Here is a 24,311-nt window from a genome sequence, read left to right as displayed (position 1 = left end):
TCCCTCTGTCCCCACCGGCCCCTCCCCCACTCCCTGCGCCCTCCCCCTGTCCCCGCCGGCCCCTCCCCCACTCCCTGCGCCCTCCCCCTGCCCCCGCCATCCCCTCCCCCACTCCCTGCGCCCGCCCTCTGTCCCCGCCGGCCCCTCCCCCACTCCCTGCGCCCTCCCCCTGCCCCCGCCGGCCCCTCCCCCACTCCCTGCGCCCTCCCCCTGCCCCCGCCGGCCCCTCCCCCACTCCCTGCGCCCGCCCTCTGTCCCTGCCGGCCCCTCCCCCACTCCCTGCGCCCTCCCCCTGCCCCCGCCGGCCCCTCCCCCACTCCCTGCGCCCTCCCTCTGCCCCGCCGGCCCCTCCCACACTCCCTGCGCCCTCCCTCTGCCCCCGCCGGCCCCTCCCCCTCTCCCTGCACCCTCCACCTGCCCCCGCCGGCCCCTCCCCCCACTCCCTGCGCCCTCCACCTGCCCCCGCCGGCCCCTCCCCCACTCCCTGCGCCCTCCTTCTGCCCCCGCCGGCCCCTCCCCCACTCCCTGTGCCCTCCACCTGCCCCGCCGGCCCCTCCCCCCACTCCCTGCGCCCTCCCTCTGCCCCCGCCGGCCCCTCCCCCCACTCCCTGCGCCCTCCCTCTGCCCCCGCCGGCCCCTCCCCCACTCCCTGCGCCCTCCCTCTGCCCCCGCCGGCCCCTCCCCCACTCCCTGCGCCCTCCCTCTGCCCCCGCCGGCCCCTCCCCCATTCCTGTGCTCTCTCCCTCCCCCGCCAGCCCCTCCCCGGGGAGCCTGCTGCAGGGTGCAGCTGCCCGGCCCAGCCCTTGTGCCCTCCATGCCTTAGCGTTGGTCATTGAGGCAGGTGCCCCTGCAGGCGCAGTCTCTCCTCAGGCCCCCTGGGCTCCGCGCCCATCAGCCACCGGGGAAGGGGTCTGCCAGGGCTGGGTTCCCCCCGCCAACGCCTGCCCCGCCTGCCTGGGACGGGCCTGCCCTCCAGCCCTGGCTCAGGGAGGAGCAGCCGGCTCTCCGGGCCCCCAGAGAGAAGCAGTGAGGATGTGCAGCAAGTCTGTGCGGGGGGCGGGGGCCGCAGCATGTGCAGGAGGGTCCAAGCCGGCTGGTTGTGGGGTCAGAGTCTCTGGCCATCTGTGGGGCTAGATGGGGGGCAGAAGCAGGAGCCGCAGTGACTCGTGTCCTTACTCCAGGTAAATGTCCTCTGTGGGGCAGGCATACTCCAGGTGCTCCTGGTAATATTCCTGAAACGCCCGGCTGCAAGGCAAGGGACATGGTGAGCGGGGGCAGGGGGGGCAGACAGCACATGCTCCACGGGCCGGGGCAAATCCCCGTGGGGGAGGGGCCACGTCGCAGGCCAGCCACGGGCCGGGGCAAATCCCCGTGGGGGAGGGGCCACGCTGCAGGCCAACCACGGGCCGGGGCAAACCCCCGTGGGGGAGGGGCCACGCCGCAGGCCAGCCACGGGCCGGGACAAACCCCCGTGGGGGAGGGGCCACGCCGCAGGCCAGCCACGGGCCAGGACAAACCCCCGTGGGGGAGGGGCCACGCCGCAGGCCAACCACAGGCCGGTGCAAATCCCCGTGGGGGGGGCCACGCCGCAGGCCAACCATGGGCCGGGGCAAACCCCCGTGGGGGAGGGGCCATGCCGCAGGCCAGCCACGGGCCGGGGCAAATCCCCGTGGGGGAGGGGCCACGCCGCAGGCCAACCACGGGCCGGGGCAAACCCCCGTGGGGGAGGGGCCACGCCGCAGGCCAGCCACGGGCCGGGACAAACCCCCGTGGGGGAGGGGCCACGCCGCAGGCCAGCCACGGGCCGGGGCAAATCCCCGTGGGGGAGGGGCCACGTCGCAGGCCAGCCACGGGCCGGGGCAAACCCCCGTGGGGGAGGGGCCATGCCGCAGGCCAGCCACGGGCCGGGGCAAACCCCCGTGGGGGAGGGGCCACGCCGCAGGCTAGCCACGGGCCGGGGCAAACCCCCGTGGGGGAGGGGCCACGCCGCAGGCCAGCCACGGGCCGGGGCAAACCCCCGTGGGGGAGGGGCCACGCCGCAGGCCAGCCACGGGCCGGGGCAAATCCCCGTGGGGGGAGGGGCCACGCCACAGGCCAACCACGGGCCGGGGCAAACCCCCGTGGGGGAGGGGCCACGCCGCAGGCCAGCCACGGGCCGGGACAAACCCCCGTGGGGGAGGGGCCACGCCGCAGGCCAGCCACGGGCCGGGGCAAACCCCCGTGGGGGAGGGGCCACGCTGCAGGCCAGCCACGGGCCGGGGCAAATCCCTGTGGGGGAGGGGCCACGCCGCAGGCGAACCACGGGCCGGGGCAAACCCCCGTGGGGGAGGGGCCACGCCGCAGGCCAGCCACGGGCCGGGGCAATCCCCCGTGGGGGAGGGGCCACGCCGCAGGCCAGCCACGGGCCAGGGCATATCCCTGTGGGGGAGGGGCCACGCCGCAGGCCAACCACGGGCCGGGGCAAACCCCCGTGGGGGAGGGGCCACGCCGCAGGCCAGCTATGGGCCAGGGCAAACCCTGGGGTCCCATAACTCCAGCTCCCAAGTTCCCCCTGCTCCCTCTGTAGCTCAGCTCCCAGCCCTCCCTTCCTGCAGGCCTCCACCCCAGCTCACCCGACACACTCGGCGACATGCCGCATGGACTCCTGGGAGACGAAGACGTGGCAGGCAAAGCGGCTGAGCACGGGGTGTTTGGTGATGAACCCGAAGTAACTGCAGCACAAAGGGAGGGTCAGAGCTGAGCCCCAGCGAGGCACCTGGGCCTGCCTGCTTGCTAGGAGGCGATCAGACCCCACGAGCCCAGTGCTGCCCCATGGGGCTGTGGGGAAGTCAGGAGAGGGGCTGGAGAATACCCCTATGATCCGCAAAGCCCCCCTTGCACCCCAGTTTTGCACAACAGCAGACAAGATTCAGGAGCTGAAGCAACTGCAGTAAACTATTGCCATGGCTCAGAGATGTGATTCCCCCGCATCTCAGCACATTGGGGAGAGAGGCTCCCGAGGGCACAGGCTGGGCGGGGCAGAGGTGGGGGGGCTCCGGAGGGCACAGGCTGGGCGGGGAGAGGTGGGGGGGGCTCCCGAGAGCACAGGCTGGGCGGGGCAGAGGTGGGGGGGCTCCGGAGGGCACAGGCTGGGCGGGGAGCGGTGGGGGGGGCTCCCGAGGGCACAGGCTGGGCGGGGCAGAGGTGGGGGGGCTCCGGAGGGCACAGGCTGGGCGGGGAGAGGTGGGGGGCTCCCGAGGGCACCGGCTGGGCGGGGCAGAGGTGGGGGGCTCCAGAGGGCAGAGGCTGGGCGGGGCAGAGGTGGGGGGCTCCAGAGGGCAGAGGCTGGGCGGGGCAGAGGTGGGAGGGGCTCCCGAGGGCAGAGGCTGGGCGGGGCAGAGGTGGGGGGGCTCCGGAGGGCACAGGCTGGGCGGGGAGAGGTGGGGGGGGCTCCCGAGGGCACAGGCTGGGCGGGGCAGAGGTGGGGGGCTCCGGAGGGCACAGGCTGGGCGGGGAGAGGTGGGGGGCTCCCAAGGGCAGAGGCTGGGTGGGCAGAGGGGGGGGGGCTCCCGAGGGCAGAGGCTGGGCGGGGCAGAGGTGGGGGGCTCGCGAGGGCACAGGCTGGGCGGGGCAGAGGTGGGGGGGGCTCCCGAGGGCACAGGCTGGGCGGGGAGAGGTGGGGGGGGCTCCCGAGGGCACAGGCTGGGCGGGGCAGAGGTGGGGGGGCTCCCGAGGGCACAGGCTGGGCGGGGCAGAGGTGGGGGGGCTCCCGAGGGCAGAGGCTGGGCGGGGCAGAGGTGGGGGGCTCGTGAGGGCACAGGCTGGGCGGGGCAGAGGTGGGGGGGCTCCCGAGGGCACAGGCTGGGCGGGGCAGAGGTGGGGGGGCTCCCGAGGGCACAGGCTGGGCGGGGCAGAGGTGGGGGGCTCCCAAGGGCACAGGCTGGGCGGGGAGAGGTGGGGGGGCTCCCGAGGGCACAGGCTGGGCGGGGCAGAGGTGGGGGGCTCGCAAGGGCACAGGCTGGGCGGGGAGAGGGGGGGGGCTCCCGAGGGCACAGGCTGGGCGGGGCAGAGGTGGGGGTCTCCTGAGGGCAAAGGCTGGGCGGGGCAGAGGTGGGGGGGGCTCCCGAGGGCACAGGCTGGGCGGGGCAGAGGTGGGGGGCTCCGGAGGGCACAGGCTGGGCGGGGAGAGGTGGGGGGGCTCCCGAGGGCACAGGCTGGGCGGGGAGCGGGGGGGGGCTCCCGAGGGCACAGGCTGGGCGGGGCAGAGGTGGGGGGCTCCCGAGGGCACAGGCTGGGCGGGGCAGAGGTGGGGGGGGCTCCCGAGGGCAGAGGCTGGGCGGGGCAGAGGTGGGGGGGGCTCCCGAGGGCAGAGGCTGGACGGGGCAGAGGTGGGGGGGCTCCCGAGGGCACAGGCTGGACGGGGCAGAGGTGGGGGGCTCTGGAGGGCACAGGCTGGGCGGGGCAGAGGTGGGGGGCTCCCGAGGGCACAGGCTGGGCGGGGCAGAGGGGGGGGCTCCCGAGGGCAGAGGCTGGGTGGGGCAGAGGTGGGGGGCTCCCGAGGGCACAGGCTGGGCGGGGCAGAGGTGGGGGGGGCTCCCGAGGGCACAGGCTGGGCGGGGCAGAGGTGCGGGGCTCCCGAGGGCAGAGGCTGGGCGGGGCAGAGGTGGGGGGGCTCTGGAGGGCACTGGCTGGGCGGGGCAGAGGTGGGGGGGCTCCGGAGGGCACAGGCTGGGCGGGGCAGAGGGGGGGGAGCTCCGGAAGGCACGAGGTGGGGGGGCTCCGGAGGGCACAGGCTGGGCGGGGCAGAGGTGGGGGGGGCTCCGAGGGCACAGGCTGGACGGGGCAGAGGTGGGGGGGCTCCGGAGGGCACAGGCTGGGCGGGGCAGAGGTGGGGGGCTCCCGAGGGCACAGGCTGGGCGGGGCAGAGGTGGGGGGGCTCGGAGGGCACAGGCTGGGCGGGGCAGAGGTGGGGGGGCTCCCGAGGGCACAGGCTTGGTGGGGCAGAAGTGGGGGGGCTCCCGAGGGCACAGGCTGGGCGGGGCAGAGGTGGGGGCTCTGGGGGCAGGGCAGGGAGAGGTGGGGGGCTCCGGAGGCACAGGCTGGGCGGGGCAGAGGTGGGGGGGGCTCCCGAGGGCACAGGCTGGGCGGGGCAGAGGTGGGGGGGCTCCGGAGGGCACAGGCTGGGCGGGGAGAGGTGGGGGGCTCCCGATGGCACAGGCTGGGCGGGGAAGAGGACGGGGGGGCTCCCGAGGGCACAGGCTGGGCGGGGCAGAGGTGGGGGGCTCCTGAGGGCACAGGCTCGGCGGGGCAGAGGTGGGGGGGCTCCCAAGGGCACAGGCCGGGCAGGGAGAGGTGGGGGGCTCCGGAGGGCACAGGCTGGGCGGCGCAGAGGTGGGGGGGCTCCGGAGGGCACAGGCTGGGCGGGGCAGAGGTGGGGGGGCTCAGGAGGGCACAGGCTGGGCGGGGAGAGGTGGGGGGCTCCCGAGGGCACAGGCTGGGTGGGGAAGAGGACAGGGGGGCTCTGGAGGGCACAGGCTGGGCGGGGAGAGGTGGGGGGCTCCCGATGGCACAGGCTGGGCGGGGAAGAGGACGGGGGGGCTCTGGAGGGCACAGGCTGGGCAGGGCAGGGTAGGTTGAGTGTGTTGGGCTGGAGGCCACCTCCAGAGCCCTGACCCTGGGTAACCAGCTGCTGTGCTGCGCTCCTGGTTTGCCCCTTTCCCTGCCGGGCGGGGGCCTCTCACCAGCTGTTCCTGGGGTGGCAGCCACAGAAGGAGATGTTCTTCATCTGGAAGAAGTGGCTGCATCGCTCCAACTGAAAAGGATGCAGCAGTCAGAAACGATCTGAGCCCTGCCGCCCCCCTCTAGTGACAGGGCGCCCCGTCCGTCTGTCTGTCAGACCCCCACGCCCTCATCACAGCGTCTCTTCCCCCATTGTACCAGCTTTAGCTTTATTCGGTGTGTGTCTAACTCTCCTGCTTTCATCCCCTGTCTGACACATGACCCCCTCTGGCTCCTTGGTGTCTCCCGCTCGGGCCGAGCCCCCATCTGTCAGCCTCGGGCCTGGCCCCCCACTCTCTCCACCTTGGGCCAGGCCCCGTATCTCCATCTTGGGCCGGGCCCTACAACAAAGCCCTCTTCTGCCAGACATGGGGACAAGGGTTTGGCCTGTGTCACTGTCACTCCAGATCCTGCCTCTGGCCTGGCTTCAGCTGGGGCCAAATCTCCTGTACCTGCAACTTGGTCTGATCCTTTTGCACTTCCTGCATGAGGCCATGGGCACCCCTTGCCACGCTTCAGACCATTTCTCCAGTTTGTCCAGATCTGTTTGAATTTTAATCCTATCCCTCAAAGCACTTGCAACCCCTCCCAGCTTGGCATCATCCACAAACTTTATCAGTGTACTCTGTATGCCATTATCTAAATCATTGATGAAGATATTGAACAGAACCAGACCCAGAACTGATCCCTGCAGGACCCCACTCATTATGCCCTTCCAGCTTGACTGTGAACCACTGATAACTACTCTCTGGGAATGGTTTTTCAACCCACCTTAGAGTAGCTCCATGTAGGTTGCATTTCCCTATTTTGTTTACGAGAAGGTCATGCGAGACAGTATGAAAAGCGTTACCAAAGTCAAATAATACCACGTCTACCGCTTCCCCCCTCTCCACAAGGCTTGTTACCCTGTCAAAGAAAGCTATCAGGTTGGTGTGAGATCATTTGTTCTTGACAAATCCATGCTGACTGTTACTTATCACCTTATTATCTTCTAGGTGTTTGCAGCCAATCATCCGGCCAAGGGCCGCCCCCCACCCCCGCCCCAGCCCAGAGCTCCCCACCCACCCTCACCTCCTCGTCCCGGCTGTACTCATTCACGGTCAGGATCAGCTTGATGCCCTGCAGCATTATCTCCAGGTCACAAGTGGCTGGTGGGCGCAAATGCACCGTCAGCTTCCTGGTGGTGGCGATCTGGAAATGCACAAGGAGAGTGTAAGTGGGAGGAAGGGGCCAGGCTGGAGCAATGGAAACAAGCTGCTAGTCAGGAACAGCTGAGATGGCCGCATGCACTGGACCCACCTTCTGCAGGCACGCTTCCCACTGTCCAGTGCCCCCGGCAGCCAGGCAGGACAGGAGTTGCCAGAAGCTCCCCCGGGGCTAGCACTCCTGCCCCGCTCCCTGCAGTGCTGCTAAAGTCAGAAACTTATTCTGATCCCCTGGGTAACTGTCACGGAGTGGGGGGAGTCCGGGCCCTGCACCCCTCTTCCTGAGATTCACTGTGACTCTCAGCCAGCCAGTAAAACAGAAGGTTTATTGGACAATAGGAACACAGTCTAAAACAGAGCTTGGGGGTACAACCAGGACCCCTCAGTCAAGTCCTTTTGGGGGGCAGGGAGCTCAGACCCCAGCCCTGGGGTTCCCTGCGTTCCACCACCCAGCCCCAAACTGAAACCAAACCCCCCACAGCAGGCTCCCTCCTGCAGCCTTTGTCCACATTCCCAGGGCAGAGGTTACCTCCCCCTCCCGGCTCAGGTGACAGGCTCTCAGGTCTCCCATCCCCAGTGAAACTTCCCTGCCATATTCCCAGGGCAACACTCCCCCCTCCCTGCTGCGTCACATCTCTCCCCCCTTCGAGACTGAACTGAGCAGGGTCACTCTGACCAGTGACCTGGGGAAGTTCAGGGTCCCCTCTCCGGCACAACGCATCCGCTTTCATGTTGGCACTTCCCTTCACGTGGACCACGTCCATGTCCTAATCCTGCAGGAGCAGGCTCCACCTCAGGAGTTTGGCGTTGGCTCCTTTCATCTGGTGCAGCCAGGTCAGGGGAGAGTGGTCGGTGCACACGGTGAAGCGTCGCCTGAAGAGATCTGGCTCTAGCTCCTTGAGGGCCCACACCATGGCCAGGCGCTCCTTCTCGATGGCCACGCACTGTTGCTCCCGGGGTAGCAACGTCTTCCTCAGGTACACGATGGGGTGTCTCTCCCCCTTTTCATCCTCCTGCATTAACACCACCCCCAGTCCCGTGTCTGAGGTGTCGGTGAACACCATAAAGGGCTTGTCAAAGTCTGGGTTTGCCAGAACTGGGCCACTGACCAAAGCCTCCTTCAGTGCCTGTAAAGCCTCCTGGCACTGCTAGGTCCAGACCACCTTGTCTGGCTTCCTCTTCTTGCATAGCTCGGTGGCTATGGCGCTAAAGCGGGACACAAACCTTCGGTAATATCCTGCCAAACCAATAAAGGCTTGGATCTGCTTTTTGGTGTGGGGAGCGGGCCAGTCTCGGATCACCTCCACCTTAACTGGTTCCGGCTTTAGGTGACCGCTCCCCACCCGATGGCCAAGGTAAGATCCTTCAGCCATCCCCACCTTGCACTTCTCCGCTTTTACAGTCAGCCCAGCCTCCTGGAGTCGGTCCAGCACTTCTCTAACCTGGGACACGTGGTCCTCCCAGGTCTGGCTAAAGACACAGATGTCATCAATATACACCACAGCAAAACTCTCCATCCCCCTCAGTAGCTGATCCACCAGGCGCTGGAAGGTGGCCGGCGCTTCCTTGAGGCCAAAAGGCAGGGTCAGGAACTCAGAGCCCCAGAGGGGTGATAAAGGCCGATTTCAGCCGGGCATCTGCATCCAGCCGCACTTGCCAGTAGCCCTTTGTAAGGTCCATGGTGGTAAGGTATTGAGCGCCTCCCAATTTGTTTAGGAGCCCGTCAGGCCTGGGCATGGGGTAGGCATCAGATACAGTGATGGCATTGAGCTTCAGATAGTCCGCACAGAACCGGATCGACCCGTCCTTTTCGGGGACCAGCACCACCAGTGAGGCCCAAGGGCTGGCAGATGGCTGGATCACCCCCAAAGCCAGCATGTCCCTGACCTCTCTTTCCAGGTCCTGAGCAGTTTTCCCTGTGACTCAGAAGGGGGAGCATCTTATTGGTGAGTGCAACCCTGTCTGCACCCGGTGGACAGTCAGATTCGTGCGTCCAGGCTGGTTGGAAAACAGCTGTCGGTATGGATGCAGCACCCCTCTGATCTCAGCTTGCTGGGCAGGGGTGAGCTGATTCGAGAGGGGAATTGTTTCCAGGAAGAAACAGCTCTGGTCCCAGGGAATAGATCTACTAAAGGGTCATCTCCCTGCTCCTCCCAATGTCCACACACGGCCAGCACCACATTCCCTCTGGCATAATATGGCTTCATCATATTCACATGGTACATCCGGCAGTGGTGCGCCCGGTTCGACAGCTCCACCACATAGTTTACCTCATTTAGCTGCTTGACATCCTTGAAAAGGTCTTCCCAGGTAGCCTGTAGTTTGTTTTTTCTCACAGGGATGAGAACCATCACTGGATCCCCGGTGGCATAGGCGCGGGCCCACGCCGTGCGGTCATACCAGACCTTCTGCTTCCTCTGGGCTCTGGCCAGATTCTCCCTGGCCAGGCCCATAAGTTCAGCAAGTCTCTCTTGGAAGATCAGGACATACTCCACCACTGACTCTGCATCGGGAGTGGCCTTCCCCTCCCATTTGTCTCTCATCAGGTCCAGGGGGCCCCTCACCCTCCTGCCATATAACAGTTCGAAAGGCGAAAATCCGGTAGACTCCTGGGGTACCTCCTTGTACGCAAACAGCAGGGGAGATAAGTACTTGTCCCAATCCTGTGGGTGCTGGTTCATAAAGGTTTTCAGCATCATCTTTAGCGTCCCATTGAACCTCTCCATCAGCCCATTGGACTGGGGGTGATACGCTGAGGCCCAGTTGTGCCGGACCCCACATTTCTCCCACAAGCACCGGAGCAGGGCTGACATGAAGTTGGATCCTTGGTTGGTAAAGTCTTCCTTGGGGAACCCCACTAGACTGAAAATGGTCAGCAGCGCATCTGCCACGGTGTCTGCTTCAATGGAAGCTAAGAGCACTGCCTCGGGGTAGCGGGTGGCAAAATCTACCACCACCAGAATGTATTTCTTCCGCAACCAGGTCCTCTTGCTGAGAGGCCCCACTATGTCCATGGCCCCCTTCTGGAAAGGTTCCTCTATGATGGGCAAAGGTCTCAAAGCCACTTTCCCCTTGTCCTGGGACTTTCCCACCCTCTGACAGGGGTCACAGGATCGGCAATACTGCCGGACAGTGGTAAAGACCCCAGCCCAGTAAAAGTTCTGTAGCAGCCTCTGCTGGGTGCCCGGATTCCCTGGTGCCCTGAGAGGGGGATGTCATGGGCCAGGTACAGGAGCTTGCGGCGATACTTCTGGGGTACCACCAGTTGCCTCCTGACCCCACAGGACTCCACTTCCCCTGGGGGAGCCCATTCTGGGTACAGGAACCCCTCCTCCCACAGGAACCTCTCCTGGCAACCTCTCCTCATGGTCCGTACCACACTGAGGTTGACCAGGTCCCTGAGCTTTCGCAAGGAGGGATCTTTCTGCAATTCGGCCTGGAACTCAGCAGCTGGGGAAGGGATGGGGACCGGTTCCCTCTCATTGTCCGGGTCTGAGGCCACAGCCTCTCTGAGCCGTGCCTCTCGTCAGTCCCTCCCCACCAGGGTAGGGTCCTGCGCCTCCGGTGTGGTACCCTCCCCAAGGTCGGGGCGCAGTGCCCCTCACCGGCTCTGGCTACGGGTCACAACCAGGGCATTCTAGGGGTTGCTTGGCCACTCCTCTAGGTCCCCCCCCATCAAAACCTCAATGGGCAAATGGTGGTGAACCTCCATGTCTTTGGGGCCCTCCTTAGCCTCCAATTTCAGGAGTACCCTTGCCACAGGCACCTTGAATGGGGTCCCACCCACCCCCATCAGGGTCAGGTAGGTGTTGGGCACCACCCAATCTGGGGCCACCACCTCGGGCTGGGCCAGCGTCTCCTCTGCGCCTGTATCCCAGTATCCATTGACCTTCCTCCCATCCACCTCCAGGGGAACAAGGCCCTCTCTCTGCAGGGACAGCCCCGTGCCCACCCTGTAAACCAAGAACCCTGAGTCCAGAGCATCCAGCTCTCTGGAGGAGCTGGCCTGGGATACCCTTCCCTCCTGAGCAGGTGGTAAGCTGGAAGCCCCCCTTGCCTGGGCTGCCTGCCCCTTGTCCAGCTGGGTCCCTACCCAGTTAACCCTGGGTAGGTTGGGTCTGCTCAGTCTGTCCCTGAGCCTGGGGCACTGGGTCTGTATGTGGCCTCTGTGGCCACAGTGATAGCAGCTTATGTCATGTTGGTCCCCTTCAGAAGGTCGGATGGTCCTAACGCCAAGCGTTCCTCTTGGGAGGGGGTTCTCCATATTTCCCCACTGGAAGGTCCCATGGTGACTCTCTCTCTCTGCATCATGGGGGGCCCGTTCTTTTGGGACTCCTTCCCTGCTACCCCTTGACCAACTGTTCATAAACTTGTCGGCCAGCTGCCCTGCATGCTGTGGGTTCTCTAGCTTTTTGTCCACCAATCATAGCCTCAGGTCGGAAGGGCACTGTTCATACAGTTGCTCCAGTATGATTAGGTCAAGCAGGTCCTCTTTAGCGTGGTCCCAGCTGTCCACTTGCGGGCATATCCCTGCATCCGGTTGACCAGTTGTAGGTATGTGACCTCAGGCGTTTTACGCTGACTCCGGAACCTTTTCCGGTACATCTCGGGGGTCAGCCCATACTCACGGAGCAGGGCCTTTTTGAACAGTTCTTAGTCCCCTGCCTCTGCCCCTTTCATTCGGCTGTACACCTCCGCGGTTTTGGGGTCCAGTAAGGGGGTGAGAAACTGGAGTCTTTCTGCAGGATCAACCCTGTGCATCTTGCAGGCATTCTCAAAGGTCATCAGGAAGCTATCTATGTCTTCCCCCTCCTTACGCTGGGCCAGGAAGCACTTATCAAAGCTCCTTGCAGTCTTGGGTCCCCCCTCACTCACCGCAGCCGGGCCCCCACTGCTCCTCAGCCTGGCCAGCTGCAGCTCATGCTGTCTCTGCTTTTCTTCATGCTGCCTCTGTTTCTTCTTCTTTTCTTGCTCATGCTGACGTTGCTTCTCGTGATCCTCCAGCTCCCTCATTTTCATCTCCCTTTCCCATTCCAGCTGCCTCTGCTCCAGGGATGGGGAGCTCCGCTGGAAGGATCCCCTGCTGGCTGCTGAGGTCAGGGGTCCCCTAACCCCTCCCCTAGGCATAGGTAGGAAGGGTCTCGGGATGTCCTCGGCAGCAGTCTGATCCCTCCCAGCCCGGTCAGGCCCCAGGGCTCACGCTGCGTCCACCGGGCAGCTTCCCTCAGGGACAGGGATTAGGTCATTCAAGCGATCCCTCTCCTCCAACTGGGCAATCAGCTGTTCCTTGGTGGATCTCCCAATGTGCAGCCCCCTCTGCCTGCACAGCTCCACCAGGTCGCTCTTAAGGTGTTTAGCAAACATCTCCCTGCTGGCCACTGGCAGGCCTGGGCAGCTTTCCACGGTTTCCAGGAAGAATCCCTAGGGTGCCAGCCCTTCTTGAGGTCACCACCTCTTTGCCAGGGTCAAGCTGCAGACTCCTCCGCCCCTGGGACCGCTCGCTGCAATCCCCCAGGGGACCCTGTTACTGCAAAAGTCCTTCTCTCTGGTCACACACTCCCAGGGGTTAACCACTCCCGGAAACCATCTCTCTCTGAATCTTCAGCACTCCTGGTCCCCGTCAATCCCTCTTCATTTTACTGTTCCCCAATCACTTACTGCAGGAAGCGCTGTTCACGGGCTGCAGTACATCCCACCTCTGCTACCAGTTGTCACAGAGTGTGGGTGAGTCTGGGCCCTGCACCCTCTTCCTGGGATTCACTGTGACTCTCAGCCAGCCAATAAAATGGAAGGTTTATTGGACAATAGGAACACAGTCTAAAACAGAGCTTGTGGGTACCACCAGGACCCCTCAGTCAAGTTCTTCTGGGGGAGCAGGGAGCTTAGACCCCAGCCCTGGGGTTCCCTGCGTTCCACCACCAAGCACCAAACTGAAACCAAACCTCCCCCAGCAGGCTCCCTCCTGCAGCCTTTTGTCCACACTCCCAGGGCAGAGGTGTTGCCTCCCCCCTCCCTGTCCTGGCTCAGGTGACAGGCTCTCAGGTCTCCCACCCCAGTGAAACTCCCCTGCCACATTCCCAGGTCAACACTCCCCCCTCCCTGCTGCATCACAGTAACACCGACCACAGACCCTTGTCCCGTGCTTCCTGAATCCAGCCCAACCCTTCTGGCTGAGTGTCTCTGAGACAGATCCACCCGATCTTCGAGCCACCAGTGGTTAATTGTCCTCACTGGTAAAAGCGGGCCCCTATTTCCAGCTGAATGGGCCTAGCTCCAAGCTGCCAGCCACTGGATTTGTTGTGTCGTTGCTAGACTCAAAGAGCTGTCAGCTAGCAAAACCCTTCTCCCAAGGGAGATACTTGTAAACAGACTGGGACCAAGTCACCCCTTCACCTTCTTTGTTGAGCCAACCAGAGGGAGCCCCTGTTGGTTTTCCCTCTAAGACAGGTTTCTCACTCTTTAGTCATTCTCCTGGTTCTTCTCTGGATCCTCTCCAGTTTCTCCACACCCTTTCGATGTGTGGACACGAGAACTGGGCCCCACCCACCCGGGACTGTCTGACTTGTGGGGGTCAGACCTCTGTGTGACTCACTACTCTGCAGCTGGTACGGATGGGGACTGCACTGCCTTTCTTAGCGACACCACCAGCCTGGGAGCTCGCCCCGGGCTGCTGGACTGTGGCAGGCTTGGAGTAATAATAGCAACCAAATGCCTGGCTTCCATCACCCACAGGGCCTGTGGTTTTGTTCAATGGCTTTTGGCTCCCAATGCTGACGAGACAACCCGATGTTATCGGGACCATCCCAATATTAGGAGCTTGTTTTCTATAGGGAACTATTTCCCTCTCCCCATCCTGATTTTTCACATTTTCTGTCTAGTCACCCTTCAGCGCCCCCAGAGCTCACGTTCAGCTGGTTTCCTCCACAACTCGTAAGCCCCTGGCAGAGTCACTGCTTTGTAAAGTACAGTCCCCCCACAGCCAGGGCTCCTGCCCCGTTCCCTACAGTACCCCCGGCTGGGACTGGGGTAGCTGGGAGCACCCCCCACAGCCAGTGCTCCTGTCCCATTCCCTACAGTGCCCCCGGCTGGGACTGGGGTAGCTGGGAGCACCCCCCACAGCCAGTGCTCCTGTCCCATTCCCTCCAGTGCCCCTGGCTGGGAGAGGCTGGGACTGGGGTAGCCAGGACTCCCCCCACAGCCAGGACTCCTGCTCCGCTCTTCACAGCACCCCCTGCTGGGACAGGCGGGGACTGGGGTGGCTAGGAGGCCCCTCCCCCCAAACCCAGCGCTCCTGGGTTATAACAACAATTCCCTAGGAAGTACAAAGTCATGTCCCTTGACTCCAGTGACCCACTCTGCGTGTTGCCTCACCTTCTGCATGGCTGCACACAGGATGCCATTCCCCTGATGATATGGGACCTCCACAGAGCCCAGAAACTGCACGTTGAACCTCTCCACCCAGCCAGGGTTCCTCTTCAGACCTGAAAACAGAGTCATGCAAGCCCTGGAGAAAACCATCAGCACCCAAGGATCAAGGTGGTGGTGGTGGTGGTGGTGGTTGAGGCCTTATCCCAACCAGCAGCCCCCCGCTGAGTGGGAGGGGAGCCAGAGGCATTGGATGCGCTGAGCCAGAGGCAGGGTCACAGGATGCCTGCAGATGGGCTGGGCACTGGGGAGTGCTGACGTCCCGGCTGGCAGAAGCATACACATCAGAGACAGGAAGAGCCCACTGGGTACGTTCTCTAGTGCCCTGCCCTAGAGACCCCCACCTCCTCCCAGTGCCAAGGAACTTCAGCCCACTCCTCCTAGATACCCCTCACGCCACCCGAGACACCCCATCCCTCCCTGGGGGTCGCGCCCCCCTGTAGCAACCTGCAGACGGCTATCGTCTTCCTAAGCCACAGGGGTGCCTAAAGGCCTGTAGCCTGCGGGGTCCTGCAGTGGCTACACCCAAGGCAGTGCCCGTCGCTATCCCCTCCCACAGCAGACACGACCTCAGAGAGAGGGGAACCAGCGAGGGAGCACAGATCAGCCCCCGCCAGCCGGCCCGCCCAGCCCCTGAGCATTTTCTCTTGCTCCTCTATGCGCTGCGCCCACTTTTTCAGTCTCTCTCTGGCAAGAAGCCACCCAGAGCAGGGCAGGGCCCAGGTGCCATCCAAACCTATGGGCAGGGACTGTCCCCGCCCAGCTCCACCACAGAAGGCTTCTGCAAAAGCTGCCCCATAACAGCAGTGCCCTTTCCCCCTGCTGCCACCCCAGCAAATGCCTGACCACTATGCTGTCCCCTCAGTCGCTCTCAGCCAGGCCTGCTCCTGGCTTCCTCCTCCCTCTGAGGATGTGGGCTGACTCCTGGGTTGTTCCTGCCCAGGGCTCTGACCACTCGCAGCCCCACTGGGTTCCCAACTTCTCCTGGTTTAGAATCATAGGACTGGAACGAACCTCGAGGTCAACTAGTCCAGTCCCCTGGCAGGACTATTATCTAGCCCAACCCTGACAGGTGTTGGTCTAACCTGCTCTTAAAAATCTCCACAACCTCCCTGGGCAATTTATCCCAGGGCTTAACCGCCATGACAGTTGGGAAGATTTTCCTAATGTCCAACCTAAACCCCCCATGCTGCAATTTAAGCCCATTGCTTCTTGTCCTGTCCTCAGAGGTTAAGGAGAACAATTTTTCTCCCTCCTCCTTGTAACAACCTTTTATGTACTTGATTTAGTATCATCTATACGTGTCAGCAACAGGCTAGTGAAGATGCTAAACAAGCCTGGACCTAATAGAGACCCCACAAGGCTTTGCTCCCAGCTTCCCTATCGTCTGTTCTCCACGGGCTACTCCCTGCTGGAGCCCCGGCTCTGCATCCCACGTGCCCGGGTGGGAGGGCAGGGCTCCTGTACTTGGTCTGGTGTGATAATGGGGCACAAACTTATCCCAACTGTGAGCTCAGCTGCAGAGAGAGGGTAAGTTTATAATGTCGCACATTAAGCAGTGACAACAAATGTCGGTGGGGAAAGGGGCAGAAAAGAGAGTGACTGAATTAGCCCAAGGAAAATGGGCTCCTGGCAGAACTCCCGAGCTGGGTTAAGATCCTGCCTGCTGCAACAGAAGTGTGGGACCGGAAATCCGGGCACTGGAATTGGTGTGCTGGAAATTCGATCTAACTGGTGCACACAACAACAAGGGGCTATACCACCTTCACCGGCTCCTGGGGTCCTTAAAAAAAAAGAGATGGGGGGAGGGGGAAAATGACCGGGGCGGGGGAGCTGGTGGGTCCCATGATGCTGGATGACTGACAGAAAAGTACGGGAAGCAGCAAGTTTCCCAATCATGGCTGCACCTAACACCATCTCCTGGGACCCCAAACCTCCATCATCCTGATTCTTACAGTAGGCCTCATCAGACTGGCCTGGAGAGCAGGACCCAGATGACATCAGCATTGTCACTGGCTCCAGACTAATACTGGACACTGCTTGGGACATGAGAAGTCATCTTCCACATTCCCACAAAGCATGTCCTGTTCCTTCCCGCCTCGGTTCTCCTCTTTCCTCTCCCACTCCTGTTCCTCCCCCGCTGCGGTTCTCCTCTTTCCCCTCCCGTTCCTCTTCCTTCCCCTCCACAGTTCTCCTCTTGCCTCTCCTGCTCCTCTTCCTCCCCCGCCGTGGTTCCCCTCTTTCCTCTCCCGTTCCTCTTCCTTCCCCTCCACAGTTCTCCTCTTGCCTCTCCTGCTCCTCTTCCTCCCCCGCCGTGGTTCCCCTCTTTCCTCTCCCACTCCAGTTCCTCCCACGCCTCGGTTCCCCTCTTTCCTGTCCCGCTCCTCTTCTTCCCCCTCCTCGGTTCCCCTCTTTCCTCTCCCGCTCCTCTTCTTCTCCCGCAGCAGTTCCCCTCTTTCCTGTCCCGCTCCTCTTCCTCTCGCAGCGGTTCCCCTCTTTCCTGTCCCGCTCCTCTTCCTCCCGCCCCTTGGTTCATCTTTTTCCTCTCCCGATTCTGATCCTCCCCCGTCTCAGTTCCCCTCTTTCCTCTCCCACTCCTGTTCCACCCCTGCCGAAGTTCCCCTCTTTCTTCTCTCCCACTCCTGTTCCTTCTCCACCTTGGTTCCTCCCTTCCTCTCCCGTTCCTGTTCCTCCCCGGCCACGGTTCCCATATTTCCTCTCCCGCTCCTCTTTCTCCTCAGTCTGAGTTCCCCTCTTTCCTCTCCAGCTCCTCTTCCTTCCCCGCCTCTGTTCTCCCCTTTCCTCTCCCGATCCTGTTCCTCCCCGGCCGTGGCTCCCAACTTTCCTCTCTCGCTCCTCTTCCTCCTCAGCCTGAGTTCCCCTCTTTCCTCTCCCGATCCTGTTCCTCCCCGGCCTCGGTTGCCATCTTTCCTCTCCCGCTCCTCATCCTCCCCCACCTCAGCTCTCCTCTTTCCTCTCCCGCTCCTGTTCCTCCCAGGCCTCAGTTCTCGTCTTTCCTCTCCCGCTCCTGTTCCTCCCACGCCTTGGTTCCCCTCTTTCCTGTCCCGCTCCTCTTCTTCCCCCTCCTCGGTTCCCCTCTTTCCTCTCCCGCTCCTGTTTCTACCCCGCCGTGGTTCCCCGCTTTCCTCTTCCGCTTCTGCTCCTCCCCCGCCATGGTTCCCATCTTTCCTCTCCCATTCCTCTTCTTCCCCCTCCTCAGTTCCCCTCTTTCCTCTCCTACTCCTGTCCCTTCTATCTAACAGGAGTCTGGTTTAGCTAGCCAAGAATATGTAATTTGGAACACTGCTGTGAACGTGTGATCTGAAAGAGTCTGCTAAAAGCAGTGCCTTCAACCCATGTTTCTCAACAAGAGGTACGTGTCCCCCTGGGGCTACGTAGAGATCTTCTAGGGGGTACGTCAACTCATCTAGATATTTGCCTAGTTTTACAATTGGCTACATAGAAAGCACTAGCGAACTCAGTACAAACTAAAATTTCATACAGACAATGAACTTGTTTATACTGCTCTATATACTATACACTGAAATATAAGTACATTATTTATATTCCAATTGATTTGTTTTATAATTATATGGTAAAAAGGAGAAAGTTAGCCATTGTTCAGTAATAGTGGGCTGTGACACTTCTGTATTTTTAGGTCTGATTTTGTCACCAAGTAGTTTTTTAGAGAGTTGAAACTTGGGGTATGCAAGACAAATCAGCCTCCTGAAAGGGGAACAGATATCTGGAAAGGTTGAGAGCCACTGCCCTAAACTACCTGATGCTGGTACAAGTTGCCAGTCTCAGAGTGGCTGATCAGACTGGGTGCTGGGCCTGTATTTTCCGAGCCGTGAGGTTGCAAGGGCGAGTCAGCACTAGAGGCAGAAGCCGCGTTTGCTATCCTTGCTATTCTTTCCTCTTCCCTTTTGTGTTTGTCTTGTTTTGGCTTCTGGGAGCCGATATTGGATTTTAACAACAGCAGCAGCAATGCCAGCTCCAGCCCAGCTCCACTGACTTCTCTTTTCCCCAAAATGGAACAGATACCATTATTAGCACCATCTAAGAGACTGTCAGACAAGGGGTTTTTCCTTCTAAAGGCTCTCTGAAGCTAAAGAGAAAGGGAACCCGGGATGCTGTTGAAATGAAAGTCTTACTCAATACTTACATTTCAAATGCTTTAACTGGTGTTTCCTTCTTTTCTGTATCTTTACTAAAGGAATCAAAGGAGTTGTCGGGGTCTGTTTGCCATGTACCAAGCAGGCGGAGGTCTCTGTGTACCCAAACACAGACCTTGTTTAAAACTCTTTAATGCTGGACAGTTTCAGGGTCATGTTAACACCTTTGACTCTTTGGCCCCTGTATTCGATCTAACTCAGTGGTTTGCAACCTCCCACAGGTCCATGGACCACAGCTTGGAAACCATTGATCTGGGCCTCTACGGGTTCTGGGGATTGATAGCCACACTGTCAAGAACAATACAAAATGGTTACTCCTGTATCCTGTGGCTGTTGTTCTTCATGATGTGTTGCAAGTTTCCATTCCACATTAGGTGTGTGCGCGCCCAGTGCACCGAAGCTGGATGTTGTTCGCACAGCAGTCCCTGTTGGGCTGGCACATGTACCCAGTGTCTGACCGTGCTCCCAGTGGAGGGTATAAAGGGAGGAGCCACCCTGAGCACCAGTGCTGCCTGGGCCAAGCAGGGGTTATTAATCATAGAATCATAGAATCATAGAATATCAGGGTTGGAAGGGACCCCAGAAGGTCATCTAGTCCAACCCCCTGCTCAAAGCAGGACCAAGTCCCAGTTAAATCATCCTAGCCAGGGCTTTGTCAAGCCTGACCTTAAAAACCTCTAAGGAAGGAGATTCTACCACCTCCCTAGGTAACGCATTCCAGTGTTTCACCACCCTCTTAGTGAAAAAGTTTTTCCTAATATCCAATCTAAACCTCCCCCATTGCAACTTGAGACCATTACTCCTCGTTCTGTCATCTGCTACCATTGAGAACAGTCTAGAGCCATCCTCTTTGAAACCCCCTTTCAGGTAGTTGAAAGCAGCTATCAAATCCCCCCTCATTCTTCTCTTCTGCAGACTAAACAATCCCAGCTCCCTCAGCCTCTCCTCATAAGTCATGTGCTCTAGACCCCTAATCATTTTTGTTGCCCTTCGTTGTACTCTTTCCAATTTATCCACATCCTTCCTGTAGTGTGGGGCCCAAAACTGGACACAGTACTCCAGATGAGGCCTCACCAGTGTCGAATAGAGGGGAACGATCACGTCCCTCGATCTGCTCGCTATGCCCCTACTTATACAACCCAAAATGCCATTGGCCTTCTTGGCAACAAGGGCACACTGCTGACTCATATCCAGCTTCTCGTCCACTGTCACCCCTAGGTCCTTTCCGCAGAACTGCTGCCGAGCCATTCGGTCCCTAGTCTGTAGCGGTGCATTGGATTCTTCCATCCTAAGTGCAGGACCCTGCATTTATCCTTATTGAACCTCATTAGATTTCTTTTGGCCCAGTTGATTAAGATCAACTTGGTGCAGTTCTGCTTGAGCCTGAGAATCACCTTAGGAATTAAAGGTATGGGAGGGAATACACAGAGTAGACTGTCCTTCCTCAGGAATAGCAGCCAGTCCAGGATGGAGTCCCGACTGTAACCTGCCCTGCAGCAGAACTGATGGCACTTCCTGCTCTGCTTTATGGTGAACAAATCTACTACAGTTTGAACCAAGTTTGAAACAGCAGCCTGAGCACTTTGGTTTTCAGACACCAGTCATGGTCCATCCTGAAGGACCTGCCGAGATGGTTTGTCAGGGTGTTCTGTATTCCCAGAAGGTGCGGCCCTTTGAGCATGACTGCATTCCTGATGCAGAACTTTGAAAGGTTTGCTGCTTCCTGTTGCAAATGGCAATGCCCTGCCTGTTCAAATAAAACATGGCTGTGGTGTTGTCCATGTGGACGTGCAAAGGACTGTCTTTGATGTGTGGCAGGAAGACCTGGCCTGCCTGCTATACTGTACAAAGCTTGAGAACATGCATGTGTAAGGGATAGCTCCAGATCTGACTAAGTCCTTGGGTTCAGAGACCTCATAAGTGTGCTCCTCAGCCTAAGGATGACGTCTATGTGGCTAGGCTCATGGAGGGAAGGGGAAGTGAGAAGGAAACTCTCCTACACAAGTTGGACAGGTTCACCCACCAATCCAAGGAAGCTAGAACCCTTGCAGGCATGTGAACTAGTATGTCTAGCGGATGGCAGAAAGACTTCAGTCATTCCTGCACACACCTCAGCTGACGACTGCCATAACGAGTCACGTATGCACAAGCCGTCATGTGCCCAATGAGTCTCAGGCAATTTCTTACAGGGGTCTGAGGGTGAGGCCGGAGAGGAGCACACAGGTCCCGAGTCACTTGGAACCTGGCCTGTGGCATGCAGGCTGTTGTCGAATTGAGAACTCCCTTGATAAACTCTTTCCTTTGAAGAGTACAGGACTGGAGTGTCAAATTGGGACTGGATTTGTCTGTTGTCTTCCACCTGCTATTTGGAGCAGCCTCGGATCCACCAGCTGTCCAGACACAGGAACACTTCAACACCGATCTTCCAGAGGTCATCAGTCGCCACTGCCATGCACTGGGGGCTCACAACAGGCCAAAGCAGGGACTGTAAAGTGGTAGTGAACATGTACAACCATGAACCTGGGGAAACATCTTTGGCTCAGGTAGACAGCCACATGAAAATCAGCATCTCTCATGCTGAGAGCAGCATGCCAAGCAACAAGATCTATGGAAAGGATACAGGGAACCAGGGAAACCAGGCAAAACTTCATCTTCTTGATGAATCTATTCAAGTTTCATAGATCGAGGATAAACCTCAGGTCCCCTGGTTTTGGCTTGGAGGGAATAGCGAGAGTAAAACTCCTTTCACCAATGTTGTGCCGGTACCTCCTCTATGACTCCTAACCTGAGTAGAGTCTGTTCTCTTGTTTGAGAACAGCCTGATGAGATTGGCCACTGAAAAGCCTGAAGAGAAACTACAGTGTGTAGCCCAGTTCCACAGTTCTTAGCACCCACCAGTCTGTTGTAATGGCTCTCCAAGCACTGAGGAAGTGAGATGGTCTGTCTCCAAAGGGAGCAGTGGGACAAAGAATAGCCCCATGAATGGATATGCTGGCCTCAATCGAAGAGTCAAAGAGCCTGCTTCAAACTAGAGAGTTGCTAAGATGAAGCAGAGACGGCAGGTCCTCTGGTGTCGCCGGTACCCCCCAGCCTAGTTGCACGGCCCTTTGCGGTGGTGCTGACATTGAGGCTGGCTCCCTGATATAGTACATCTGGTGTTGGTCTCAACGGTACCCAGGACTGCACTGTGGTCGACAAATCCAACATAGGAGAGTCTCTAGCCCTCAGCATCTGGGAGCACCAAGCCAGGATTCATGCCCTAACCTCAGCACCCAAACAGCTCTGCAAGATATCAGCCGAGGCAGAGCAATGTTCCTTAGTGGCTGAGGTTTTCTTAGACCTTTATTCCAGAGGCTGCTCTGCAACTCTTCTATCTCTTGCTCATGGGCCCCCGAGAGAGAGAATATTGTCTTCTATTGAGCTCTGCTTGACAAGGAGAGTCTGACAAGTCAGGACGGGCACTTCTGAGCTGCTGCCTTGCACTGATGGCCCTGGATCCAAGTGGGACGTAAAGCACATTCCATCCGAAAGTCTCTGAGCCTCGCCTCCCTTGACTTCTGAGTTCTGGTCTTGAAGCCCCTGCAGCTGTGGCTCTTGTCTCTGATACGACCCTCCCCAAACGTTTTAAATAGCAGAGTCACTGTTGGGCATAGCTACTGTACAGACAGCATGACTTGTAACTGGGAGACTAACGTATTGCTAAGTCCAGGTCCCAGGTACCTGACACCCAAAGCAAACTAATACAAAGAGAACAAAAGTGAAAAAAACTGGCTAGGACAAAACCTGAGTCCTATTAACTGTCTAAGAACGATTTTTAAACGATTTACAATGAGAAATAATCCCCTTCAGAGCAAGGCGGTCATGTGCTCCTGCACATGGGATACTCCGACTACCAACCCCAGACAGTGAGAAGGAACCAAAGGGGGTCGGGGCAGCTCTGCCCTTTATGGCCTGGACTGGGAGCAGACGTAAGCTGCATGCGCTGTCCCGACAGGAGCAGCTGTAGGACAAATCTCTGTCTTCGGCACACTGAACGCGCACATACCTTATGTGCAATGGACATTTGCAGTCACTGGAAGAAAACCTGGGGTTCCCCCGACCCCACGGCCAGGCCAGGGGGTCTGGCTCACTCTGCTCCTGCAGCGGATGGCCCCAGGCGTGTCTGTGCTGTGGTGCTTTGGATCCATATCCATATCCATGCCCTAGCTCCAAGGATCCTGCGCTGTCCAACTGCAGCTCCCTGGAGCTCTCACTCCTTTGCTGCCCTCCGCCCCAGCCTGCCAGCCCGGCTATGAGCCTCAGCCTCCCAGCCCCCCCTTTACGCTGGCCCTCGCCTGGCCTCCTCACCCCCCTGGCCCGTCTCCCTGCTCCCAGCACTGGGTACAGACACTTCAGTCCATTCTGGTTCTTCTGCAGCATGAGGGTCAGAGCGACTCCACCTGCTGCTTCACTGCGCCCACGGGCAGGACTGGCCCCGTTACCGGAATGGAGGAAAAACTCCTCTCTCTTCCCTGCCAGCTTGAAAGCCTCCTACCGGGTCCTGTCTGCCAGGGACCAGGACTCCTCCTGCTCGAGTGGAGACTGTCAGAGCCAGGCTGGCTCTCAGCACGGGAGTCGTGCAGCTCCTAAGGCTTCCCCCCCACCCCACACACTCACAGGTGCCAGGCACTGGAAGTTCCCTGTGCCACCCCCATCTCTACTCTCACCAGGGCCCTGAACCTGCTGCACATGGGCTCATTCACAGGAGCTTCCCAGCATGCTTTGGGGAACCCACACTGGTCTGCCTGAAGCATTGTTTGCCTTGGCACAGCATTTGATTCCTGTTAGGGCAGCCACAGACCCCTTGGGTCAGGTTCCTCACTACGATGCTCCTGTCTCTCTGGTGGCTCCTGTCAGCGCTCACCTCCCTGGAGCTCTCCGCTCAGACATCCCCTCTCCTGGCAAGGGCAGCAGGTGTTGCAGGGATCAGCACCTATTCCCCACTGCTTCTCCTTCTATGCCTTTCTCTCCTACCACCGTCCCACGAGATTCAGGTACTTGTGCAGACAGAACCACCTGCTGGAGTCAGCCAGGTGCTCTTTGCCTCTTGCAGAGAACTCAGCAGCTTTCCAGGCTCCCAGGGCACCTAACAGATATGGATCCTTGCTGGTCCCCAGTCAGAGATGGGCCCACTGTGCACTGGGCAGCCTGGACCATCAACAACCATCTTCCATCACCCAATTGCAGGCCCTCCTGTGCAACTGTCTGCTCCCCCGAGAGCTGCCCCCCATTTGCTCGCCTGCCCCCTCTACAGACTCTGAATGTTCGGGACATTCCATATGGATTCCCGGCCTCCTCTGCTCGTAAGAACATAAGAACGGCCTTAGTGGATCAGACCAAAGGTCCATCCAGCCCAGTATCCTGTGGCCAGGGCCAGGTGCCCCAGAGGGAATGAACAGAACAGGGAATCAGCAAGTGATCCATCCCTGTGGCCCATTCCCAGCTTCTGCTGCTGCACTCAGCCTGCAGCGGCCTAGCGACCCCAGGGACCTGTGGGTTTGCTCTCGCTCTGTTCCTTGCTGCCGCTCAGAGCTCCAGAGCCCAGGATGGGCTCTTGGTGGGGATAAGGGGTGAGTGGTGGATTCCTGATGCTTTCTCAGTGATGACACACTATGATCTAGGGGCACTTGGGCGGCAGGATGGGGTCAATGCTCACCCATCTGGGTGGGTGTATCTGTGAGGGGGTGTGTGTGTGTGGGGAAGGTCTTCC

At 60.1% G+C, this 24,311-nt stretch overlaps 1 protein-coding gene across 3 annotated transcripts in view; it reads right to left on the bottom strand.

The window, feature by feature from the left end:
• Nucleotides 1-744: 744 nt before the first annotated feature.
• The window catches only part of MAPK8IP2 (mitogen-activated protein kinase 8 interacting protein 2), a 67,086-nt gene continuing 43,519 nt past the window's right edge, over nucleotides 745-24,311 (bottom strand). For 2 of the 3 annotated variants that reach the window (XM_038413525.2, XM_038413537.2), the window contains 6 exons: nucleotides 18,553-18,657; nucleotides 14,334-14,443; nucleotides 6,829-6,948; nucleotides 5,721-5,791; nucleotides 2,613-2,711; nucleotides 745-1,245 (listed from right to left, as the gene is read on the bottom strand). In XM_038413525.2, the coding sequence (XP_038269453.1) occupies nucleotides 1,173-1,245; nucleotides 2,613-2,711; nucleotides 5,721-5,791; nucleotides 6,829-6,948; nucleotides 14,334-14,443; nucleotides 18,553-18,657 (578 nt within the window). In that variant the 3' untranslated portion in view covers nucleotides 745-1,172. The remainder of the gene's footprint in view (nucleotides 1,246-2,612; nucleotides 2,712-5,720; nucleotides 5,792-6,828; nucleotides 6,949-14,333; nucleotides 14,444-18,552; nucleotides 18,658-24,311) is intronic. The other variant, XM_038413529.2, reaches the window with a different exon arrangement.

The sequence above is a fragment of the Dermochelys coriacea genome, chromosome 1, assembly GCF_009764565.3.
Source record: "Dermochelys coriacea isolate rDerCor1 chromosome 1, rDerCor1.pri.v4, whole genome shotgun sequence".
NCBI classification, from domain to species: domain Eukaryota; kingdom Metazoa; phylum Chordata; order Testudines; family Dermochelyidae; genus Dermochelys; species Dermochelys coriacea.
The sequence above is the reverse complement of the archived record's forward strand: the minus strand, read 5'-3'. Positions and strand labels throughout refer to the sequence as shown.